The sequence below is a fragment of the Hydractinia symbiolongicarpus genome, chromosome 9 (genome assembly GCF_029227915.1).
Source record: "Hydractinia symbiolongicarpus strain clone_291-10 chromosome 9, HSymV2.1, whole genome shotgun sequence".
Lineage (NCBI taxonomy): Eukaryota > Metazoa > Cnidaria > Hydrozoa > Anthoathecata > Hydractiniidae > Hydractinia > Hydractinia symbiolongicarpus.
The window spans coordinates 21473900-21496729 of record NC_079883.1 but is presented as its reverse complement, the minus strand read 5'-3'; the positions used below and the strand labels follow the sequence as shown (position 1 = coordinate 21496729).

At 33.2% G+C, this 22830-nt stretch overlaps 5 protein-coding genes across 7 annotated transcripts in view; 4 read left to right on the top strand and 1 right to left on the bottom strand.

The window, feature by feature from the left end:
* Positions 1-4184, top strand: part of LOC130656769 (spastin-like) — a 52486-nt gene extending 48302 nt beyond the window's left edge. For all 3 annotated transcript variants that reach the window (XM_057459686.1, XM_057459684.1, XM_057459685.1), the window contains 12 exons: positions 10-167; positions 334-362; positions 757-821; positions 1134-1280; positions 1794-1869; positions 1962-2053; positions 2357-2436; positions 2513-2555; positions 3037-3119; positions 3262-3332; positions 3736-3776; positions 3869-4184. In XM_057459686.1, the coding sequence (XP_057315669.1) occupies positions 10-167; positions 334-362; positions 757-821; positions 1134-1280; positions 1794-1869; positions 1962-2053; positions 2357-2436; positions 2513-2555; positions 3037-3119; positions 3262-3332; positions 3736-3776; positions 3869-3988 (1005 nt within the window). In that variant the 3' untranslated portion in view covers positions 3989-4184. The remainder of the gene's footprint in view (positions 1-9; positions 168-333; positions 363-756; positions 822-1133; positions 1281-1793; positions 1870-1961; positions 2054-2356; positions 2437-2512; positions 2556-3036; positions 3120-3261; positions 3333-3735; positions 3777-3868) is intronic.
* The window catches only part of LOC130656774 (exonuclease 3'-5' domain-containing protein 2-like), a 45510-nt gene that overhangs the window by 13542 nt on the left and 9138 nt on the right, over positions 1-22830 (top strand). The window lies entirely within an intron of this gene.
* Positions 9922-11281, top strand: LOC130656775 (forkhead box protein I1c-like). The gene has a single exon (XM_057459696.1). It carries the CDS (start codon positions 10136-10138, stop codon positions 11102-11104), a length of 969 nt encoding a protein of 322 aa, XP_057315679.1. The 5' UTR covers positions 9922-10135; the 3' UTR covers positions 11105-11281.
* Positions 11617-13455, bottom strand: LOC130656777 (protein STPG4-like). Its single transcript, XM_057459697.1, has 5 exons — positions 13308-13455; positions 12786-13120; positions 12414-12468; positions 12103-12210; positions 11617-12024 (listed from the first exon to the last, which is right to left on the bottom strand). Exons 1-5 carry the CDS (start codon positions 13383-13385, stop codon positions 11914-11916), a joined length of 687 nt encoding a protein of 228 aa, XP_057315680.1. The 5' UTR covers positions 13386-13455; the 3' UTR covers positions 11617-11913.
* Positions 13644-21658, top strand: LOC130656773 (uncharacterized). Its single transcript, XM_057459694.1, has 5 exons — positions 13644-13800; positions 18848-18944; positions 19476-19671; positions 20296-20408; positions 20916-21658. Exons 1-5 carry the CDS (start codon positions 13697-13699, stop codon positions 21498-21500), a joined length of 1095 nt encoding a protein of 364 aa, XP_057315677.1. The 5' UTR covers positions 13644-13696; the 3' UTR covers positions 21501-21658.

The following is a 22830-nucleotide window of genomic DNA, read 5'->3' as shown; positions in this document are numbered from 1 at the left end:
TTTCTTTAGCCTCCTTTTCGCCCTGCTGGCGTTTCTGCGCCATCAAAAAATCAAGTTAAATGTAAAGGTCCAAAAGAACCTTCAACAGAACAGCACAAAATAATATCAAATTTAAAAAACGTTGACTCAAAGCATGCAAATTTAATTTTAAACGAAGTTATTGAAAAGTATGTAAAAAAAACTGTTACTTTTTTTTAAAACTACAATTTAATTGGTTTATGATTGATCATTTAATTGTTGTATGAATGTTTAAACGCATACTGTGTACTCCAGATGCTTTGTGTTTTCTAACTTTTTTTACCTATGATAATTTTTGCTCCTTCCTTTTTTTAGAGGGAGAGGTGTCTCATTTGATGATATTGGTACGTGTTATTGCATAATTTTTGTTTTGTTTTTCTATTTATTTGGACACTTTCTTTCATTCTTAATATCTTTTAGATAAAAGAAATCAGGTTAATTGGTGACGATTTAAGTCATATTTTCAGACACCCTGATTATTCTAACTCAGTGTACCTTCTGTTAATGTCTATTGACATTCCACGAACAAAGTTATAATTAATATTCTTGGCAACCTATTTAATCGTATCTCTATAACAGCTGTACTTTAAGCATATACTGTCTGTATATGCTTGAAAACCAAGTGGATTTTATGCACTAATTTACAGTTTAACACGAAAATTCACGATTGACAGTTAACCTCATGACATCATTTGGATGTGTTGCAAAACAAAACATTTTATAGTTTTTGTCTTCCAGGTGGGATGGAGAAAGCAAAACAAACATTACATGAAATAGTAATACTACCTGCATTGAGACCTGAAGTGAGTTTTATTTTTTCGTTTTAACTTGTGTGTTACAACAGCAATCATTAGTTCAAAAATCTGGAAAGAAGCGATTTAAAAAAAACTGTGATTTCATGGGTAAAGTTCTTTTCTTTTTTTTTGGCTGATAGCAGCCCTGTTTTTCTCAAGGTTTTAAATAAAAATAACATAACAAGTAATGTTTTTGATGTAAGCTATGACTAAACATGTGTTTGTTAATTCTCGCTGATATGACCCGAAATTATTTTTGTTTAGACGTATAAGCTTTCTATCATCTACTTAACCGTAAAAATAAAATCATTTACTTTTTAGTTATTTACAGGTCTTCGTGCACCCGCTCGAGGTTTGTTGTTATTTGGACCACCTGGAAATGGAAAGACACTTCTTGCCAAAGCAGTCGCGACAGAAGCTAATGCTGTGTTCTTTAACATTAGTGCAGCTTCACTAACATCGAAATGGGTAACTTTAATATGCGCTATTTCTTTTATAAGAAACATACTGAAGGTTCTTAACTTTAAAAGAAGGAATGTTTCAAAAAATTATACGTCCTGATCCCTATTTTCCTGAAAATGATTTTCAGCGAGAACTGCGTTAATTTATTAATTTACGTTTTTTAACTTTTCGTCATATCTCCTGACATTGAAATTGAAAGTAAATTGTTTTTATACGAAGCCCCAAAATATCGATTTCACAAAAAAATATTTCATTTTTCCTGTAAAAGATTATTTTTTTTTGCTCCTACTTGTTAGGGTCGGTTATGTCAAAAGTTCTATGTACCTATAATGTCACTCTCGTGTTTTTTCATAAAGAAGTGTAAACGCTTTTAGCACCGCCTAGCTAGAAGCCATGTTAAGGAATTAAATTTTGATTTTTAGCTTATTTGTGGCAAGTTTCTGAAAATAAAAGTAAAGTTGTTTCAGAGTATAGAAGATTTACTTTGCAGATTTAAGTCAGATGTTTTTGCATCGTTAGGTCGGAGAAGGAGAGAAAATGGTGCGTGCCATGTTTGCTGTTGCACGAGAATTACAACCAGCAATTATTTTTATCGGTAGGTGTTTCCTTAAGTAATTAATTAAAAGCCAAAGGTGTTTTCTTGCACATTTTTTTTAACGTTGTTTTTCATCTTTGGTTTTCTCGTAGATGAAATTGATTCCCTGCTATCAGAACGCAAAGAAAATGAAAACGAGGCTACCAGAAGATTGAAGACAGAATTTCTTGTTGGATTCGATGGTGTAAGAGTATTTTTCTCTTTTAATTTTTGTTTTTAACTACGTTACACGTACTTGTCTTTAAATATATAAATTTTGCGAAAATTAATGCCAAAAAAATTGTCGAAAATACGTATTTTTGAATTTTTTATTTGCTATAATCGAAACACGAAATACTTATTTCACGGAGATTACTACACGCGAAAATTTGAAAAACAAATCAATGTAAACCAATAATGTATTCGCGCAAAAAAGCAGTTAGCTTTTATTCGCTAAAATTATTACCCGCGAAATACAATTACTATATGTTTTCCTTTCTCGTTGTAGGTAATTAGTGAAAGTCAAGAAAGAATTTTAGTAATGGGTGCAACAAATCGACCCTGGGAACTTGACGATGCAGCATTAAGGTATTGCGAAACACGTGTCGTCCTATCGTGTAGACATACAAATCTTTTATATGTCATATAAGGTGTTTTTATTTAGACGTCTGGTAAAGCGAGTTCACGTGCCTTTGCCGAGTCATGAGGTAAGATCATGGCGGACCTATCTACTTCTTCTTTTAGTTGGTCATAGTGAGTGTGCCCGCGGGTGCTGTAGAACCTAGAGAAATAAAAAGTGAAAACATTAAAAGTGAAAGAACTAGAAATTGTGTTTTCTTCTGTTTTGTATTTTTTGCTTCAAGAGCAAAATTTTTCGTGGACAATCGCTAATTTTGTCCTGATTACCGGAAGTAATTAGAGTATGCGAAAAGTTACAAATAATTTATTAGCGTAAAGCAGTGTCACACATTCCCACTTTTCAGAGATGACCTAACTTTATCTGTCAAGAAAAACTTTTATTTAACCTATTTAATATGATATGATACAATTTTTTTTGTATTTCTTTCTTGAGGTGAAAATTACATGGAATATATATATAGAGTTTCTTTTTCTAGTTTTCTAGAGTTTCTATTTCTTTTAAATTTTCTGACTGTCTTGTGTTAATGTGTCCATCTTTTCTTGATATAGGCGAGAATAGATATTTTGAAGAAGATCCTTTCGAAGCATCCTAATGTATCAATGTCTGTAAATGATCTTAACACTGTCTCAAGGTATCTGACTGCTTTGGTGCACCACTTGATGTTAAGTTCTTTACTGTTTACTGTTCATGAAGTTACAATAACATGCTTTTTCATATTTCAAGGTTTTATGTACGAATCGAAAACACGATTTTTTTTTTGTGTTTGTTTCTAGGAAAACGGAAGGGTATTCTGGCAGTGACTTAGCAGCTCTTTCTAGAGAGGCCGCACTTGTGCCAATTAGAAGTAAGCTGTTATAGTCCGTTTTTTTTTAGGTTAGCGCACAAGTAACCCGGAACTTATTTTTAAGTTTTGCTTCTTTTGCAAGATGTACGGACGTAGCTAATTTCAATATGCGGCAGTAAAATGTGGTTGGTTTTTTAAACAAATTTTTAAGAAATTACGAAACTTAACCATTAATTTGCTGCACCGACTTTCTATTCCCCCTTCCCCATAAATACGCAAATTTTATTATTCATAGTGATAGTTATCAGTAGGGGCGAAAATTATGCGTGAACACAACAGGCCAAAGCTGTATTTTTTAAGTTGCAACCTCGCCCGCCTTATATTTGCCTCTTTTTGGTGTTTTTTTCTCACTTTAATGTGTTCCTTAATAATTTTCAAAACATGTGCTTATTATATCTTTTAGAGTTAACTCCTGATCAAATAAAATCCGTACCCGCAGATAAGGTTGGATACTTTTTTATTTTTTATTTGGATAAGTTTAATTTTTTGGGTGAGTCTTTACGGTGATAGATTTCAATCTCCCTACTCTGGTTTAGGTTCGCGGAATGATTGCTGAAGATTTCATAGAAGCAATGAAAACCATCCGACCGAGCGTTTCTGGAGGGTATCTAAAAAAATTCGATGAGTGGAATGAAAAATACGGAAGTGTATCTTAAGATTACGACTGGCGATAAAAATTCACGACAGCCGATAAAAATTTACGACAGCTGATAGGATGCGTTCGTAGCTTTCGCAATACACGTAATAACAGCTAAACATTAACAATTCCAGAATAACGTTCATATTTTCTGAGTATTAAAGGAACATTTGCACACAGTAGCTTTATGATTAAATAAATGAATATCCTAAAAAGTATTTGCTGCTTAAGGGCTAGATACACGGCGCGAGTTGTCGTATACGATTTGCAGTATGCGACAAATCGAGTCGTGTAAACACCTAAAACCGTACAAAAAGTACCAGCTACAAAAAGTCACGTGCGAAAAAAAAGTTTGAACATGTTGTACCAAATTTTAACCAATCACCGCTCAGAATTTAGTTGCAGCAAGAGAGAAGACAGAAAAAAAAGCTTTTTACGTTTTTTCAGTACTTAAACTTCAATATGCACAAAAATAGACAAAAACAATTATTTTATTGTTTCAAAAAGAAGCTTTCTAAGATGTTATTAGCCCAAAGTAGAACGATAGGAATAGAAAGAATACGTGGCATTCAACGATTATAAAGGATTTTAGTCTCAGCTTGGGATAGCCACTGTTTTGCCCATTTCAGGGGCGGATCTAGGATTTTTTTCTGGTTAGGCAAAATTTGATTGATTTCTTGGCAAAGTAATGTCAAGTGTTGTGGTGTTGTACGAGGTAAATCGGCCGTTTTGTTTTTGCTGTAAAAGGAGCTAATATTTTCCCAAAAGTAAGGTTTTTACTTATTAAAAATCGTTCCTAGATTAGAAACGAAAGTTTCTTTACAGCCAAATAAAAAACAGTAACCTCCGTAGTTTTAACACTTTATCCTTGTTAAAACATGCGGATGGAAAATGCGTCCGTTTAGCAAATTTCGAAACAGGGTTAGCCTTTCCATAGTTTCTTTGAATGACATACTGGTAATAAGTATCATCATCTAAGAATCTTTTTACGTTTTACGCACATAATACGAGTACAAGTAATAAGTTGGAGAGTTGCTTTATTTCAAAATATGCAATAAGTCTAATAACTAACAATACAACAAAAAATTACATTACAAGACAATTTTAGGAATAGATAGTCGACAGTAGTGCAAAGCAGAAATATTGTTTGGAAAATTAAAACCTGTGTTAACAACCTGCAAATGCAAAAAGAAAAGCAGCATATAAAAGTATGAAAGCTTTCCAGTTAGACTTACAGTGTAAGATAGCAACATGTAATAAACGTCTACAAAAAGTATATAGTAATCACCTTCATGAAGTTAATACAGTTTAGTATTAGGGTTACTGGTGTAGTTTTGCACCAATTTCTATTAAACATTAATTTTAATGTTATGAAATTCCCACAACAGTAAGGCAGTATTAAGCCAGAAAATAGTTAGAAATTAGAAAAATAACATCAAAACATTTAACATGTCTGTGTATTATTTACCCTCGTAAGTCCCTGTCAACTATGCTTGAAAAATATTTTGAAACTGTAAAATCGTTAGGAAAGTTTTAATAATTTTAGGCCAATTCTGAAGATTTTCATATAAAAAGCAACATACATACAAATCCTACTCATATGCATAAGTTAACATGACATTTTGATTAGTTTACAGTCTGTAACAGAACGTTCTTTAACATGCAAGTCTTGTTTCGATCTGTATTGTTTTATGTAAAAATCATTTCGATGATTTACTTGAATATTCACAAGTTATTTTGATTAATTTTTTTCACCAACTTTGTGGATTATACAAGATATATATCCATTGTTTACAGTTTTCCAATATACTATAAGGATTCAGAACAAATCTTCTGTGTTCTTTAATATTGATGGTGATTCGTTGTCAGAAAAATATTCATCATAGATACCAGGGTGACATTAAAATATCTTATCCTAAAACAAAATTATGTACGTTGTATTGCTCAGCAAGATGAGAATAAGAAATATTATAAAACAAACTTGGACTATTCTTAGATTAGGTATTGCTTCATTCTTTTGTTTTTAGCAGTTTTATTACAATTAAAAGTAACATGGGAAAGTTAAAGAGATCTCCCCATGTTCTTAAATGTTTTAAAATGAGCAGTGGGATGTTGTATATAAAATGCACTGTTTTCCCACAAAGTTCCCACAAAGTCAAAGTTCTTAGGGACAATCACAATAAAAAAGTATATGCTAAACGTATAAATTTGGCGGTGGGACGAAGTAGAATCCTTTGATGTTTAAGTATGTCTCATACTGTATACATTGATTTCTTAGAGAACAGAAAGTTTTTTGAACTTGTAATGTGTACCTGCTTAACAGGGACACATTATCTCGTTTAGCATTGGGCTTTAATAAAGCAACAATCCATTTGATCGAGGTCAAGTTAAAACCTTTTGTTTTGATAAGAAAAAGATTTTAATCACATGTTTTGTAAGAACATCTGGTGGTTTACCACTTTTAAGAATAGTTCTTGACACAAAAGTGCCTAAAATTCAGGAGCAGCTAAAACTAAAATATTTCAAGTATTACTTACTCTAAAGCAATGAATTATTTATTGTCTCTTGCAGAGGCAGATGAAGGTTTGGTTTGAGACAACAACATGGCACACGTGGCGAAAACATTTCCCTCCAGCATTTCCAATCGTTTAATATCTGAAAGGGTTTCCAAATTCAGAACTTCTTCATTTAACTTAGGTAGCATACAATTGCTTTGATATTCTAGACATTTGAAGTGCTCCCTGCAATTGGACCTGACCCAGGTAAACCATGTTGAAAAAGAAGCATCCACTTGTCCATGTAACCATACCCGTGGTCGTTTTAGGCGTTTTTTCTTCACATTCAAGAATTTCATTCATTGGAACTTGAAAACCCGCGGACGTTTTAGGCGTTTTTTCTTCCATCTGTGATTTTCATTTATATTCGGAACTTTAAAACCCGCGGACGTTTTAGGCGAATCGACATTTTGCCTAAGATCGCCCCGGGTTTGCTTATTTGAGTAAAATATAAAAAATCGATAAAACGCCGCATCGTCATGAAGTCAAAATCGGCGGATGCCAAAAATAAATTTATAAAAATAATTTAGTTTTTTTATAGGTTGTTCTATCTATAGAATTTTTTTTTCTCTAGTAGGTCATAAAATTAGGCTTAAGCAATTGCCTAGGCTGCCTAACCCTAGATCCACCCCTGCATTTCCCTGTTTTTATTGTTTTTTTTAATTTCCCTTCTTACTCTATAGCCGTAACTGTTATCACAAACATCCTCTTCCTTTTCATCTTCATTTTTTATTAAAGGTTATGGAACGGCTGTTGGTTTTCGACTATAGTGACTTACACGAAAGTCGAGCTGATAGCGGCGAAAAACAAAATGGTTATTTTTCCGGCAATTTTGTAATTTACAGACTCGAACATATAGATATATCTAGAAATTTTATCTTCTCAAGCCTTGGTCATGTTTTCATCAAGGTTAAGTATTGCTGAAATATTTCTTTGTAATATACTTTTCGAAAGAAAATATTAAACCAGCGAGTGCGCTGGTCTGTTCATTGCGCGCGAAACGCGTTTGCTGGATTTTTAATATGTGCGCGGGATATACGGAATGTGAGCATTTTAACCGGTTCGTAGCCCCTTTAAAAAAAACAGAAATCTTGCCGTACCTTTATACAGCAAAAACGTCCGAAAAGTTGTATTCAGAAAATGAGTACGTTTAACTATTTTACCAGGCCAAATTGTGCCGTTTATTTGTCCCCAACTTCACAGTTTTTATGGTGTGTGATTCGTAAATACTCTTTACGTTTTAGGCAAAAATCATCCTTAGAATACAGACAACTAATAGCTAAAATAACCTTTTCGCGCCTTTATATCGCAAGAAACTTTAGTTCATTGTTGAATTTTGTTAATTTTCACAATAATTAAATTTGCAGATATAAAATCCGCAGTTTTTAGGATGTAAAAAGAGCCGACAAAGAGATAAATAATATTTTGAATATAAAATAGATATGATATCATGAACAAGCGAGTTTCTTCTACTTTATGTTGTGACAGCTGTCATCGACGAAATGACGCAGTAATGTAGGAGGGTCAATTCTCCTCAGATCAACATAGAACATCAACCGCCGCTGGAATGGGGAAGTTTTTAATGCAAACAAAGAATTTTGTCAAAACTGCTATTTTAACCATTTGGCGTTCACGCTTGTGATGCAAGCGCAAACGCCAATTATAAACCTCAAGTCACCTTTAAGCTCTCTGAGTATGAACATTTTCGCGGGAATTTAAATTTTGGCAGATTCAAGCAGGAAATTTAAACATTGTTTTTTAGTTATGAAAAATAGATTTTTATTTCCTAAGCAAAGTTTAAGCTAGTATAAAGATTTTCCTTAAATCAAATTTATTGTGTAATGTCAATTCTAGATCAGGGGACCAGCCTTGATCCTGCTTCTGTTTACCTTGCCCAGGGATGACGTTGGTAAGGTTGCAAGCCACCTCGTTCCCAGGACATTTTACCTTAAAGTTATTTTTAACACAGCTAAGCCGAAATCACCAACGCCTCCCGAACTCACCGACGCCTCCCGAACTCACCGACACTTCCCGAACTCACCGACGCTTCCCGAACTCACCGACGCTTCCCGAATTCACCGACGCTTCCCGAACTCACCGACGCTTCCCGAACTCACCGACGCCTCCCGAAATCACCGACGTCTCACCTTCTACTATTTTATTTTGCTCAAAATTTCGTTATTATTTTTATGAAATTTCCTTAGTAAAATATTTGTAATTCTCTTTCGAATTCCAAAATGACTTGAACTTGTTATTTTGCTATTTCTTAATAAAAAACTCACTCGTGTCATTATCCCATCTTGAGTGTGTTCTTGTGTGTGTCCTATAAAAAAAGTTGCTTCTACCTATCCTTATACTTTACGCCGATGTAGAAAGCCAGCGTTTATGTTGTCCTTTTGCGTTCACACGTCTCCTTCGCGTAAACAATTTTGTTTTACTTAAAGTTAAGGAGTAAGTGAATCGTCTTATTTTATTCTCTTTATATCAGAATATTTTAATTTCATTCATTTTTGGGGTTTTATTTATAGGGATTATTTTGTAGAAACAAACTTTTACGAATAAATTCAATGCAACCAAAAATTATTTCCTTGTGTTTACTTTCTTTAAATTTTTAAGTAAATTCAACGAAAAGTTTCCTGCAGTAGTAGTTTTTCTTAGCAACAGAAATATGTTCATCCTCGTTTATTAGTACTTTTGTACACCTGTAATTTGACCTGGCTACCTTGTCACATAGACGTCTACCATATAAGACAGCCTCTGGAATCAAGGTGGTAAAATAATTCGGTTATATAATGTTTACATTTTTTCGAAAACAGGAAGTACTCAATACTTTCCTGGATCGAAGAGTTAAAGTAGGTTAGGAAATTTTTGATCCTAAAGTTTGGTATAAGAATGAGAAAGGATAAGAAAGAATTCGAAGTCGAAATCTGTTAACATTAGCAGCATCTTCTCGTACCACCTTACCACCACCTCATACCAACGTCCATGCTAAAACGGTTAATATATGTTGTTTTTCTACATATTTACTGATGCGCACGCTTTTTCAATCCGTATAAATGACAGAATCAATTTTTGTTTCCTTTTGTTAATTTCAATAAACAAATCTAGGGCTAAAATAACTTCAGTCATTCCAACATCAAGTAGAGGTCTCTAAACATACAACCGTCGTGTCGGTGTTGATAAACCCGGAAGTAAGTCCGTTCTAAAATTTTGTAAGCTCACATAGCGTGTGATCGCGCAGCAGCCATCATGCGAAGTGTCAAACAAAACTTAAAGCCATTGGAGCGAAACAACTACGAATGAGCTTTGACAGAAATCAGAAAGGCAAGTTCGTCTCAGTTTGAGGATGATTAATTAATCGCAGCAGAAGAGCTAGACAGCAACAGCAGTTAAAAAACGAAACAGCTCTTCAGAATAGTAAAATTTATAAATAACACTTTGAAGTATGTTGTTATATGTAAATTGTTTAAAGAAAACTTTCAGTTCGTATTTTAAACGATGACTACTCTGGAAAGAAGTTAATCGAAGTAGATATCTGTTGCGTGTTTTCTTTGTACGTCAGTGTACATGTTTATGTTTATCGCGTTTAGTGTGTTTATTATGATACAAATATGATGAACGTAGAAAGTATTAAATCCAATTTATTGCCAGATGTAAAGCCAGCGAAGAACAAATCACCGGTCAACAGCCCAGAGAAGGATGCCAATCCTTCGTATACTTCTATGATAGCTCAAGCTATCATGCGAGCACCTTACAAACGAGCCACACTTTCAGAGATTTACGACTTTATGGCGAAAACTTTTGATTTAGGAAAGTCACGTGGCGCAGGTTGGCGCAACTGCGTTCGGCATACGTTATCTTTAAACGAATGTTTTGTGAAACTACACCGACCGGAAAACGGGCGAAGCTGTAATTGGACTGTCCATCCGTCATATTTTGACGCCTTTTTAAAGGGTGATTATCGCAAACGGAGAGCTAACAGAAAGAAAATACAATGGCTAGAGAATGGGCCACTACGTTACGACAACGCCATGTCTTACCTTCGGGAGCAGGAATTAAGTTTTCGAGAAGAAGAGATGAGAAGAATGGAAACTCCTTCCCCACATCAACCAGCTTTGTGGCAAAATTACAGCACACAGATGGAGAGCTCCCTTCCTAAAACCCACTTTTCTCCTGTGCCAAATATGTCAGTCTACTATAATGATGTCAATAATAGAAGCAACGCATTGCCTTCAACCACATGCGCGTCAACTAATCGAATTAATTCCTTTCAAAATTCAACACCAGGGTATGACACTTACCCCAAAAGTAGTACAAATTCACCTGCAATGTATACAAGCGAAAAAGGCTTAAATCCGCCCTCGATGATGTACCAAGATTTAGTTTTGCGTGACAATCGAAATCATTCGAATAGTAGCATCGATTTGTCTTCGTTTAATCGCTATTCCTCTAGTAGTCTACATCATAAGTGCGCAAGTTCTCAAAGATCATACCAAGCAAATGGAAGTGATTTATTTCAATCGTATGAAATCGACTCAAACTGCTATTCTAGGTTGCCAGCCAAACCTTATAGAAACTAAAAAAAATTATTAACCGTAATTAATAGTAAATTTTTAAAAAAAACAACGATTTAATTTTTTAACTTATAATATTTGCATATGCAGATTGTTGAGGTTTTTTTGTATGCTCTTTTATTGGAGTTAACTAAGCTATTTAGGTTGCATTTATTATTTTTTACCAGAATCAGAAAGCTTATCTTTAATGTTTTTTACCACTACATTTGAATGTTCTGAGTACTTTTTAATGATTTCATTGTTAAGTTAAGGAAACGCTTTCGTTAAAAAGTTTAATCAAAAAGATGATGGCGTTCTTAAACTTGCTAGGCTCAAATCGCTGTTGTTTCTTCTCCATTCTCAGCAATAACTTACTTTCATAAATGACATAAAAAAAATACATAGTACCTTTTGTTTCTTATTCACATATATTTTATGATGCAGAATAAAACAAAAACATATTAGTTTCAAACACACATCAAATAAAATAAGTGGATAAATATATGTATTTATATAAAAAATGAAATAGATTAGTAACAAATTTTCTTTATTATGCATGCATACTCATGGCCCAGCTTCAATAGCTAGTTGTATATGATAGAAGTGCTGTATAGGACTGGACGCCATGGCACCTTCAACATCATTGCAAGACACATAGCTCTGAGACAGGGTTACAAACATATGAAATTGTAATAAAATATAATATAAATTAGATTAGATAATAAAAATTACTATGTATATTAATTACTTATAAAAAAAATGGAGAGAGTTGTCCAATATGTACAACCCATATATAGCGATCTTGCTTTTATCAATTAGTTCAATGCAGCTTTTATTTAGTAAATTCCAGGAGGAAAAAAAATACCATGGTACCTTCCAACTTCACGTATATGTTTGGGCATAGGATATTGTAACATCTTTGTGTGTGCACCAGGCCCTGGGGTTTTCTTAAAGAAAATTAAAATTTTTAATTCATTGGTAGCCAATATAAGAATAATTCATTTTCCTTAAAAAGGTTTACCTACCAGAACATGCACCTTTTTGAATCTTGGAGTTTTTGAAGCAAATACTGAAGTCACTTGTATACCCTTTTTAGATTTGATGTCATATTGCGATGGAGATGGTCCTTCTCTCTGAGAAGAATGATAAATAAATAGGATATATCATGCACACTTTATACAATAGTATAAAAGAATGTTTTTAAAGTTTTTTTTTGTGTAGATAATTCTCATTTTTTCTGATGTTTATTTTTTTTGGCCTGGGTTTTGAATATATCTGTGATATGGAACTGCCACACCAATCTTTAAACTTATTCGCTGTCAAATAATTAACTTACAGGCTTAAAATAAATGGTTGGAAATCTTTGACTTTGAGACTTGAAGACAGAATGCCTAAATAAAATTTAACATACAAACCATATATATCATTAGAACACATTTTTTGCCTTTGATTTGGAAAAATATAATTTCACAAAAAAAAAAAAAAGCATATTACATGCCATTCTACATGTATTTATACATGCATTTACATTACTACATTACTTTTTATAGTCTTATTGAAAACGAAGAATGGAAGGGTTTAAGATTTTAGTGCTTGGATTTGTTTTTTACTTGCTTCTTCCAAAAATCACAATGCACAAAAGTAAATTTAGAGTAACAAACTCTGCAAATGTTCCAAGACATGGATAGCTTGATTAATAAAAACTTACTTTGAAGGTAACATTTCAACAGGCTTGTATTCTGAAGCATATTTCACAGGACTTATATCACCCTTTAACATGTGCTTGTCTTGAACTCCAATGACAAGGCCATTCTTGTTTTCTCTATCTATTGATTTGAAACTATATGTTTGCTTTTTATTGGAGTTTTCATCTATGAAATCTTTCCTATGATACAAGCCAGGCATTAGGTATTTTCCTTTTGGTGTAGGATCTGCGGAAATTTTTCTTCCATTTGATTTGAAGCCATATGTTTTGCTAATTTTAACTGCATCTAATTCTTGTATGAAATCTGTTACTTCGTATGCACCTGGTATAGGAGTATCCTGTAGAAATATGTAAATAATCAAAGAAAGGCCGTTAATAGTTGCATGCGTTGAAATTAAATTAATAAAACAATTATTAAAAAATTTCTCTAAAAACAACCAGAGCAGAACATATTCTTATATTTTTTGTCACTAATTTGCGTGAAATTTTAGCAAAAAAAATTACTGTTACAAAGCCGTTTCTTACCCTTAAATGACCCTTCCACCACGAGTCTCTTCCAATACTATAGTCAACAAAAATACCATTGCTACTTGGTTCGGCCATGTTTGTTTGTTTGTTTATTTACAACTCTGCCATCATGGTTTTTTAGAGCTTGTACCAGGGTGGTAAACATTTTGCAATTACGCATTTTTTAAAAAAATGTATTTTCATCACAAATTATCACACAAATACATTTCAATGAAAACCAGGTTTAAAATATTTTATTATCTGGTGCTGTGTTAATAGGTGAAATAAATTGCCCACTAGTGCTCTACTACTGTTACCCCCGTACACTCTTTCATAGATACTTTTGTTCTCGGAATACGCATGGAATAAAAAATGGTATCACGAGTGGTGAAAAACCATAGGACAAAATGCCTGTATTCGGTCATGTTGTGAAAAAGTATCAATTTAAATGCATTTGGAATGAAAATCTGTCGTATCAACTCAATGTGTTATGCTGCAAGAAAATTTTCAGGCAAGAATGAAACCTTTTAGTGTCGATTTTAGTGTCACATTTTTCATCTAAAGCAATCACTGACTCGCCTTTTGGTTTATTGGTTTATTTCACATGCCACTCAACCTAAAACAAAACGGGTTGTCAAGTGTATATAGCTAGCTATGTTCGTACAACAAGTACGTACGTAAAAAATGTCAAACTATCAATTTTACATATTTTACCATTTGAATTTTCTATCTATTTCATATTGCATGAGTAGCTATATGTTTTCCCTGCCTCATTTTTATATTTAAAAAAATACTTCAGGACAATAATGATAAAATTTAGGTAACATAAGTTTCTTTTTGGAACTGTATATTTGCACGCACTTTAATATTACGCACTTTATATGACGTAAAGTGCGTAATAATAGTGCGTAGCGCTATTCATACATAGAAAAAAGGAAAAAAGAATCCGAACCCAAACCCTAACCCTATAACCCTAAAGGCACTTTACGTACGAATGGCGGATGAACATACACGTACGCAAAAGTGGGCAAAAGTGCGTACGAGTATACACTACGTTTCTTTTTTGCTAGCTACGCTTTGTTTGACATGCACAAATAAAAAACTCTGCTTGTAAAAATCGATTTTGCTAATTTTGTGCATTTAAAACTAAAGGTGAATCAATGTTCATGAAATGGAAGCGAATTCAATGGCCAAATTATATTCATATTTATTCACGTTCCTGTATATACCTTCTTCTGTTTTCTCGGCATTGATAAACCAGATATATAGCTATAAACTTTTATTTAAATGTGTATGGTGTAAACGTTTTACTACAAACAATCAGGGAAATCCTCTCTTAATTAAGCTGTACAGCTTAATTTGGATGCAGCTTAATTAGGATGTATAATAGTCTAATTAGGTGTTTTACAGCTTTGTTAAGATGCAAAAAACTTTAATTGTCAAAAACACACATTTTACTAAATTTTAGCATCTATCTTACTGAATAAATCCAATATTTACATACATATAAACATCTTCAATACATTAGTTTTTTCGTAGCACCCTGGAGATCCTCTAAATTTGAAGTTTTAAAAATGTCCACTTAAATAGGCTGTATCACGTGACGTGACATCCTAACTAGGATGCAGTGCAGCTTAAATAGACTATCGCTAAAATGAACCATTGTTTCTATTACAAATCCTTTGAACCCAGGGGTTGGAAATACCATTCTTTTTTTATAATGTAGTGGTCAAACTGACGATGAAGGAGCTGCAGCGGTGATTCTGCTAAAATTTACATTTTTCGAGAAATCAGGGACAAATTTTTTCTACCCCCTAATTTAGATGTATGCCACCTAATTAAGCTGTATGATACAGCTTATTTAGGAGATCTCCAAATTAAGCTATACAGCTTAATTAAGAGGATTTCCCTGACTGACAAGAAATTTAACACAGAGGTGAAACATGAGGTGCAAAACATACTTGCTTGTTTCTATAAGGTTTTGCAGTGCACAAAATACAAGGTATATACATTTTACGATGGCCCCTATGGCTTACTTCTCTCTTTAATAAAAACACTTCTCTTCTTAGTCAAAAGACTTCTCTTTTTTCTTCTGAAAGTTTCTCTTTTCTTCCCAAGTCAGAAATTCTTCCATAAACTCCAAAAATTCCCAGACTTGGTCTGGAATATTAATTAAACTTAGGTTTTAAATGCTCAGCCACCCTCATCCTCAGAGTTTTTTGCCTTTTCGATATATAAGAGATATTCCGATATTAAACCAACAAAATCTTTAACATATTCAAAATATATTCTCATTCTCAATAAGCTTTTGCCAACACTAAAGTCGGTATGTTTACACTAAAATTTTTAAACATTTGAGATAAGATAAGACAATCCTAAAAAAAAAATAACACCAGAGCAATGAATCACTCTCCCAAGGTTACAATAATTTACACTGGGCGAGCAACCTGAATAAATAGAATAAATTTTATAAATGTGTATTTCATTACAAAATTTTTTATCTATTTTATCTTCTTTTTTTTTATATTTTGGTTTATTTTTACTGCAAATAATAATAAGGATAACATTGATTTCCATGTGAGATGAATTGATATTGCTCAGCCAGACAAACTTGTTGTGGAATTGGAGGAGCAACTAATGGCTCAGCTAGTTTCTCATTTCTTAGAATTAGGCGACACTTTGCGTGAGCAAGAGCTATTGCTCTCCCCTTATTGATAGGCCTGATAAGAGATAAGAGATGACTGGGAAAATCTCTGGAGACAAGGGTAAATAAATGACACACTGGTTTCAGGCCATAAAAAGGATCAAGTGTTATTAGTAATTAATAACTCTCATGGGTATTTCATGGGTAGAAGTGTACTATTACTTTAGATAAAAACATAGAGAGTATTCCATTTGAAGGCATTCCTTGATACATACTTTTTTTATAAGAATGCTAAATTTCTAGCCAGGCTGGTCATTATTTTTTTTATTGTTCAAAATTGTTATAGAACACATTTTTATAAAAGCATGTAGTTTGTTTGGTGGACACTAGATAGATAGATGTGCATATTTTAAATGGCAAGCCTCACTAATATCGAGAGATATACCCTGTCTATTATTTCAAGGAGGAGCCATGGCTTAAATGGAGAGTCCTAGAGTTTTTAATGCTCCTTTTGAGCTACGCAGACCCAATTAGGGTTCGCGCTCTCCTAGACAGCCATCCCCCCAATTTCCCTCACATGGCGTAACATTCACTCGCCCATGTTGAATCACCATCAAGAGGAATCAAACCCCGGTCTCCCGCACAGAGTACGACAGCTAATAACCACTAATCTATGGCGCCACAAAATTACCATGATCCACATGCAGAAAAGTGTTAAGAGCAAAAGGAAAATGTAAAAATACAGAAGATAAATGTGAGATTACAGAAGAGAACAGCTTGCATCATAGAAGAGTAGTGCTTTTAAATTAAAAGAGAATTAGCCATAGAGGTCATCGTAGTACATGCTCTTGCACCTAGGCAACCTTAAGGTACACAAAAAACAGGTACCAAGGTTTTACATTTCTGAAGCCCTGCTTGTTTAAGTTTTATTTAATTGTTAAAAAGAAAAATAGGAACGTTTTTCGTGTATGCTAAAGAAGTGGTCCCACAATAAGTCAAAAAGAAATAATTTAATCTAATTTTATCGAAAAGCTTAATCATATTTTAAAAAATCATGTTTGAAGTGACGGTATACCTTTATTGTATCACAAAATCGATTAATCTAATTTTATCGAAAAGCTTAATCATATTTTAAAAAATCATGTTTGAAGTGACGGTATACCTTTATTGTATCACAAAATCGATTTTTTTTATTAGCCATTTATACTAAAGAAACTACGATCTTTGCAATGGTGAAACTATTTGTTTATTATTCGAAAGATATTGATATTTTAAAAAATCTTAAAAACGCTTGTTCGTAGTGTTTTTTTTTGTATACCATCTATTACATCTCAAATCTCTTTTACAAAACTACAGAATATCTACAAGGGATATTGCTACTGTGCTGAAGCCAACGTGTTTATCCAAAAGCAAATTTTTTTTTTTATTTTCAAAAAATCAATGGTTCTCTAGATATTACATCTTAAAGACGGAAGTTTAAGTTAAAAAACAAAACAAAAACGGGGACTTTGGAAATTAAATAAAAAAACGTTTTTACATACATCCATCAGGATTCTATGGAACATCGAATGAGGTTTGGAACAAAGTAGTTTTGTAAATAAAGTAACTTTTTTAAAGGCAGAGCGCGTTTCAAAAATGTCTCTGTACTTTTCACGAGTTAAAAAGTTTCAGATTATTTTTATACCATTTGATAGGTGTTTAAAAATGCTTTTTGGTGATGTATGAATGAATAAACTTTGATTAACTATCGCTGAAAAAATCACGATTTAAAAAACCATGCTCAAAACTATACCGTCACCTTGAAATTGTTCGTCTGTTAATGCATCCACTTCCGTGCAACAAAGACAATCAATCTCCCTAGTTTCAGTCTTACAGTTATCGCACTTGCACCATTCGTTTCTCCCCACATGAAAACTTTACCAATGTTTTACTGAAAATATTGTTTCTCTCTCAGTGTGAATGTTTTTATTATCATCTTATTTAGTGGTCTCAAATTAAAAAAAGTTGCAGCCCTGTGACTGTAAAAATCTCATCAAAGGTTTCCATCTTTTCATCATCGTCCTCATCTTTTCCAAATTTGTTTTCTTCTTCAATAATATCATACTCTAATTCTTCTTCACTGTTCGACATCTTGCTTTCTTTTGTGTTCATATATGTGATCTGAGTATCAAGCTTTTCTTTCTCTCTTTCTCTCGAACCTAAAACATCACCCATTATGACATCACAGCAAAAGGCTCTTAATAAAAAGATGATCTTTGCCCATTGATTAAAGGATCAATAAACAATATTTCGAAAAAAGAATAAAAACTTTATACTAATTGAATAGTGGAGAATCCAAAGAACAAATAAAAAAAATTTCGTGGGATCACTCATTTAAAGTAATAAAGTGTGTAAAAAGTTCTATATTTGTTTATGTTAATATCAACAAACGTGTATACACAGGAAATAATAGTTTTTTTACCCCTGTAAAAAACTATAGTAGTGCAAAGCAATTTAATGTTATCAATTTCCTTTCTGTAGCCCTTTGTTGTGTAAATATGACATAATTTATGCAGAATAGCTTAAAGTGAAAATCTTTAAATGTGAATATCTTGGAAACAAAAAGAGCTTGTTACTCAGGACTTTGTGATTAGGCAATATAGCACAGAAAACCTATATATATGCATTTACAAATAACAAACAGAAATATATCATAAGATTGTATTTCGTTATTTTAGGAAAATTTGATGATGTCACTGTTTCCAATAGATCAATTTTTACCTAATTTTTGTTCTTCTATTGCAAAGCAGCAAAATTAAAGTTGACTAAATACCCTTACAAAATTATACACTCTATATACAAACTTATATTCTTTTTCTGCAAATAATTTTTTCTGTTCATGTAATAATGTGGTTTCATAATTCCATCTATATAGAGACACAGAAGTGAGTTTGGTAACAGGGAGTGATAATGGCACCGTTCAAGTACACAAAGCAATTAAAGTCAATAATGTTATTAGTGGCTTTGAGAAGGTAAGGATTTATTGGTTACAATGTTAAGGGAGCTTTGGTGGGAAGAATCATCTGTGAATTAATTTTGATGTGTTGTACAAAACGTAGGCTTTTTCATGTTTACATTAGCTGAAACAATGGAATGGTTTACTGGTGTTTCAAAATATGCCGTATTTTGGGTATGTGTTGGGTGACAATATGTCATCCTCAAGGACGAGTAATTTTTCAATAAATCCTAATATTTTTTGAGGTGTAAAAATATTACTAGGTACAATATTCTGTCAGCCATTTTGTATTGTTATCAAATATGCTAAAAACCTGTTGTAATAGCATAATGAGAAATTTCCTTACTATGTTTACCTGCTGTGATTAGTTTATTTAAAAAAATATTTGATCTAAAGTTTAGTATATATCCAGATAATTATTTTTGGTCGTCAGATCTTTTTTTTCTAAAATGTAAAATTCCCTTGAATTTTCCTAAATTTTAAAAAAGAAAAGAATCTTTGTGGCTGACTTGTTCTATATTTTATTGATTCCATATTTATTCTACAGAATGGACGAAGCTATGAAACCAAAGGTGGTTCCATTCAAACTTTATTGCCACAAAATGTCACAAAGTTTTCCTCAGAAGATGTTTTAGTTGGAGACGCAAACGGCTTGTTTACAATCATAACTAATGGTCAAATCCTAAACAGAAGGAGTTTATGTGGCAGCAGGATTGCAGCTGTTGTGGTTGATGTTGATTCAGGTGTGGCAATCTTTTAGAGGGGTTACGAAAGCGCTGTTGTTTTTTGACTTTAGTGACTTTTACGAAAGTCGAGACAATGGCGGTGGAAAAGCTCATGATTACTGAGGACAAAAACAACATCTTAAATCATCTTAAATATCATATTGGGGATCCAAATATAACTGAAAATAACTAACAAGTGGATATCTATAATTTATTCCATATAAGTTTATTGGACATAAAGCTAGTCGAAACAACAACAATGACTTTAAAATCTTTTTAGAGGTAAAAATTGCCTCCTTAAAGCTAATACTATAGCATTTTTTTAAACAAATACACCTTGTGTTGTCTCTGTTTCCTCGCGTCAAAAAAAAAATTTCGATTTATTGTTATTTAATGTATTGAGCTTATCGAATCGTTTCGTAGCCCCTCTAGCTGCCACATTTTTTTTCTTTTTTTAAAACTCTTACTGCCAAAGATGTGAATAGAATAAGTTCAATATATTTCTTTTAATTATTTTTTTTAAAAACTAGATCGGTTCTTTTAAACAATTTATTGTGACGAATATACAATCATTATCCACTATTCATAGTTTTTATGCAATACTGAAAATTGTTTGGGCTAAGTTTCCATATTTTTTTTAAGCTGGAAATACATCCATTGTTGTGGGTTCGTCCGATGGTACCATGGTGGCAGTTACCCCGTATGATATTTTGTGGAAGTGCCGATTATCTGAAGTTTTAAAGCAAGAAGAGAGAGTTAGTTCATTTTTATTTATTATCGTCACTGTCGTAGTTAAATGTCTTCTTTGTATCCGAAGGTTTCTTAACTTCAGGCTGAGATTATAGGTTAACTGCTTACTCGCAAAATGTTGAGCAAATTAGAAAAGGTATGTTGAGAGAGCGACTAGTCACTAAGTAAATAGCGTTTTAAAGTTGCAAAACAGGGGCCTGATTATAAATTTTCAGAAATTCTTTAAAGTTAAGAAACATCTAGGCTGAACACAGAGTGTGTGTTCCTTAAGAAAGAACGTGTAATCGTCTAACAGTTTAAACTCCGTTTGTCCTAAAAGCATATTTAATTAGACGCCCCGGGCGTATAATCAAAAAGGTCGCTTATTTTTAATTACTTTTTTTGTAAAAGGGCCCTCATTCGAGAGCGGTGGTTAATCATAAAAAGGGCGCTAAATCGTGTATTTACGCAAAGCGGAAAGGTAATAATTAAGATTTATGTTTGTAAATTAACACGTTATGTATTTTTCACAGTTTTCCGCTAATTCCTCCATCTCAAGTATGCATGTTTTTCGAATGCAATCTGCATCCGCTGACACAAGTTACGTTATCGTTGCTGACGCAGAAAAGCGCATTCATTTTTTTCAAAACGAGAGATTGGTGACGACGTTGTTAGTTCCTTCCGTAGTAACCAGTATGTGCTCAGGATATTTCCTAAACGAAGACTGTCCCAACGACAGTCCGTCAAAATCGACGGCATCGCCGTTAAAAGGTCAAAGAGGTTACGACGAACAAGTTGCCTTAGCAACACGGTCTGGTGCTGTTTTTATTCTTTCGAATTTTAATGTAGTACCGTACACTAACTTGTCCTATCCAATCACTCAAATTAAAAGTTTACCAGCTTCTGGAAGTGACGACGTGGATGCACTTTTGTGTTGTGGCCATTTTAACAAACTGTGTATATTACAGAACAGAATGTGTGTTAGTACGTTTACAACGGAAGACTGGATACATTCCTTTGATTTTGTTGATGCTGCAGTTTGTGGAGATTCGTTGCTGTTAGTTCTTGGCTGCGTCGATAACTCTGTAAGAATTTTAGAGATTGAGAAAACTAGATGATTTTATGAGCTGATACACTTCGTGTGAGTTTGTAAACTTGTTCTCCGGTATAAGTGTAAATAGTGGTTTATAATCCGATCTCCCGTTAACTGGAAAATCCGCTACGTTTCTCTTTTTACTGGAATTTTATCAGAAAAATAAAGACATCTAATTCTTGTTTTTAGAGGGATTGTATTTGACAGATTGCAGTATATTTATCTATGGTTACTTCACAATAACATAAACTGAAAACCCAAAACTCAAGGAACTTGAAAAACAAACACGTCATTTTTACCTCCATGGTGCTATACAACGCGTTGATTTTTTTTTATTTTGTTTTTTGAACACGTAGCGCTAGTGCGTGTTAATTCGATTATTGTTCGAATTTCTTCTTTTATTCTTCTTTGAACACGTGACGAAGATACAGTAACCATAGTTCTGTACAGTGCGTGTTAATACGATTGTTGTTCGAATTTCTTCTTTATTTCTTCTTTAAACACGTGACGCAGATACAGTAACCATAGTATATACAGCGCATGTTATTTCAAGTGGTTTTTTGGAATTTCTTCTTCGTCTCTTCTTTAACACGTGACGCACATACAGAGAGCGCGTGTTATTTCGATTGTTGTTCGAATTTCTTCTTTGTAATTCTTCTTTAAACACGTGATGAGGATACATTAATAGCTAGTAGTGCCATTTGCGAAAGATTTTTGCCTAGCAGATAAAGTTCTCTTTGTTTTTCGCGTAAGTTTTTTTACGCAAACCATGTACCGCCTTGAAATATAGCTTTCAAAAATAGGCTTGGAATTGTCGTAACGTCAAGGCAAAGTGGTGCATAACTTTGCAAAAAATTAGCAATTCTGGACAGCTGGAATAAATTAATTGCTCCTAACCAGGCTCGATCCCAGGTACCTTCGGATGAAAGCGTAGTTCAATGACCACAGGCATGTCGCATGCGTAAGCACGGTCAAATAGGGCAAAGTACCCAAATGTTGCGGATAAATATTGTTTTGAATTTGTTTTTGTTGTACCAAATAGTCTGGTCACACGAAACTGAATCTATATGCAAAACAGCATGATTTTTTGCCAGGTGCGAATAGTAAAATGATTTCGCATCAATGCCGAAACAACGCGGTGTGAATGAAAGAAGCAAAACAAAATGGCAACCTTGAAAGTAAACCATAGATATGTGGTCAAAGTTACGTTAATTTTTTCACTTAATAGGTTAACTGCTGGCTGTTCCTCTAGATTTCTTCTACATCATATACTCTGGAATATTTTTTGATACTGAAATGATTTCTATCCGCATTCTGTTAACAAGATCTACAGGTTTCTGTTCGGAGCTACAAGG

What these genes read in the sequence shown, in the direction of transcription:
- LOC130656775 (XM_057459696.1), top strand. Translation starts at nt 10,136, where the DNA reads ATGATGAACGTAGAAAGTATTAAATCCAATTTATTGCCAGATGTAAAG.
- LOC130656777 (XM_057459697.1), bottom strand. Translation starts at nt 13,385, where the DNA reads ATGGCCGAACCAAGTAGCAATGGTATTTTTGTTGACTATAGTATTGGA. An exon ending in CAACCATTTATTTTAAGCCT is followed by an intron (nt 12,211 to 12,413) that starts GTAAGTTAATTA and finishes CATTCTTCTCAG; the next exon opens with AGAGAAGGACCATCTCCATC. An exon ending in TCAAAAAGGTGCATGTTCTG is followed by an intron (nt 12,025 to 12,102) that starts GTAGGTAAACCT and finishes ATTTTCTTTAAG; the next exon opens with AAAACCCCAGGGCCTGGTGC.
- LOC130656773 (XM_057459694.1), top strand. Translation starts at nt 13,697, where the DNA reads ATGCCTGTATTCGGTCATGTTGTGAAAAAGTATCAATTTAAATGCATT. An exon ending in TGCTGCAAGAAAATTTTCAG is followed by an intron (nt 13,801 to 18,847) that starts GCAAGAATGAAA and finishes CCATCTATATAG; the next exon opens with AGACACAGAAGTGAGTTTGG. An exon ending in TTATTAGTGGCTTTGAGAAG is followed by an intron (nt 18,945 to 19,475) that starts GTAAGGATTTAT and finishes TTTATTCTACAG; the next exon opens with AATGGACGAAGCTATGAAAC.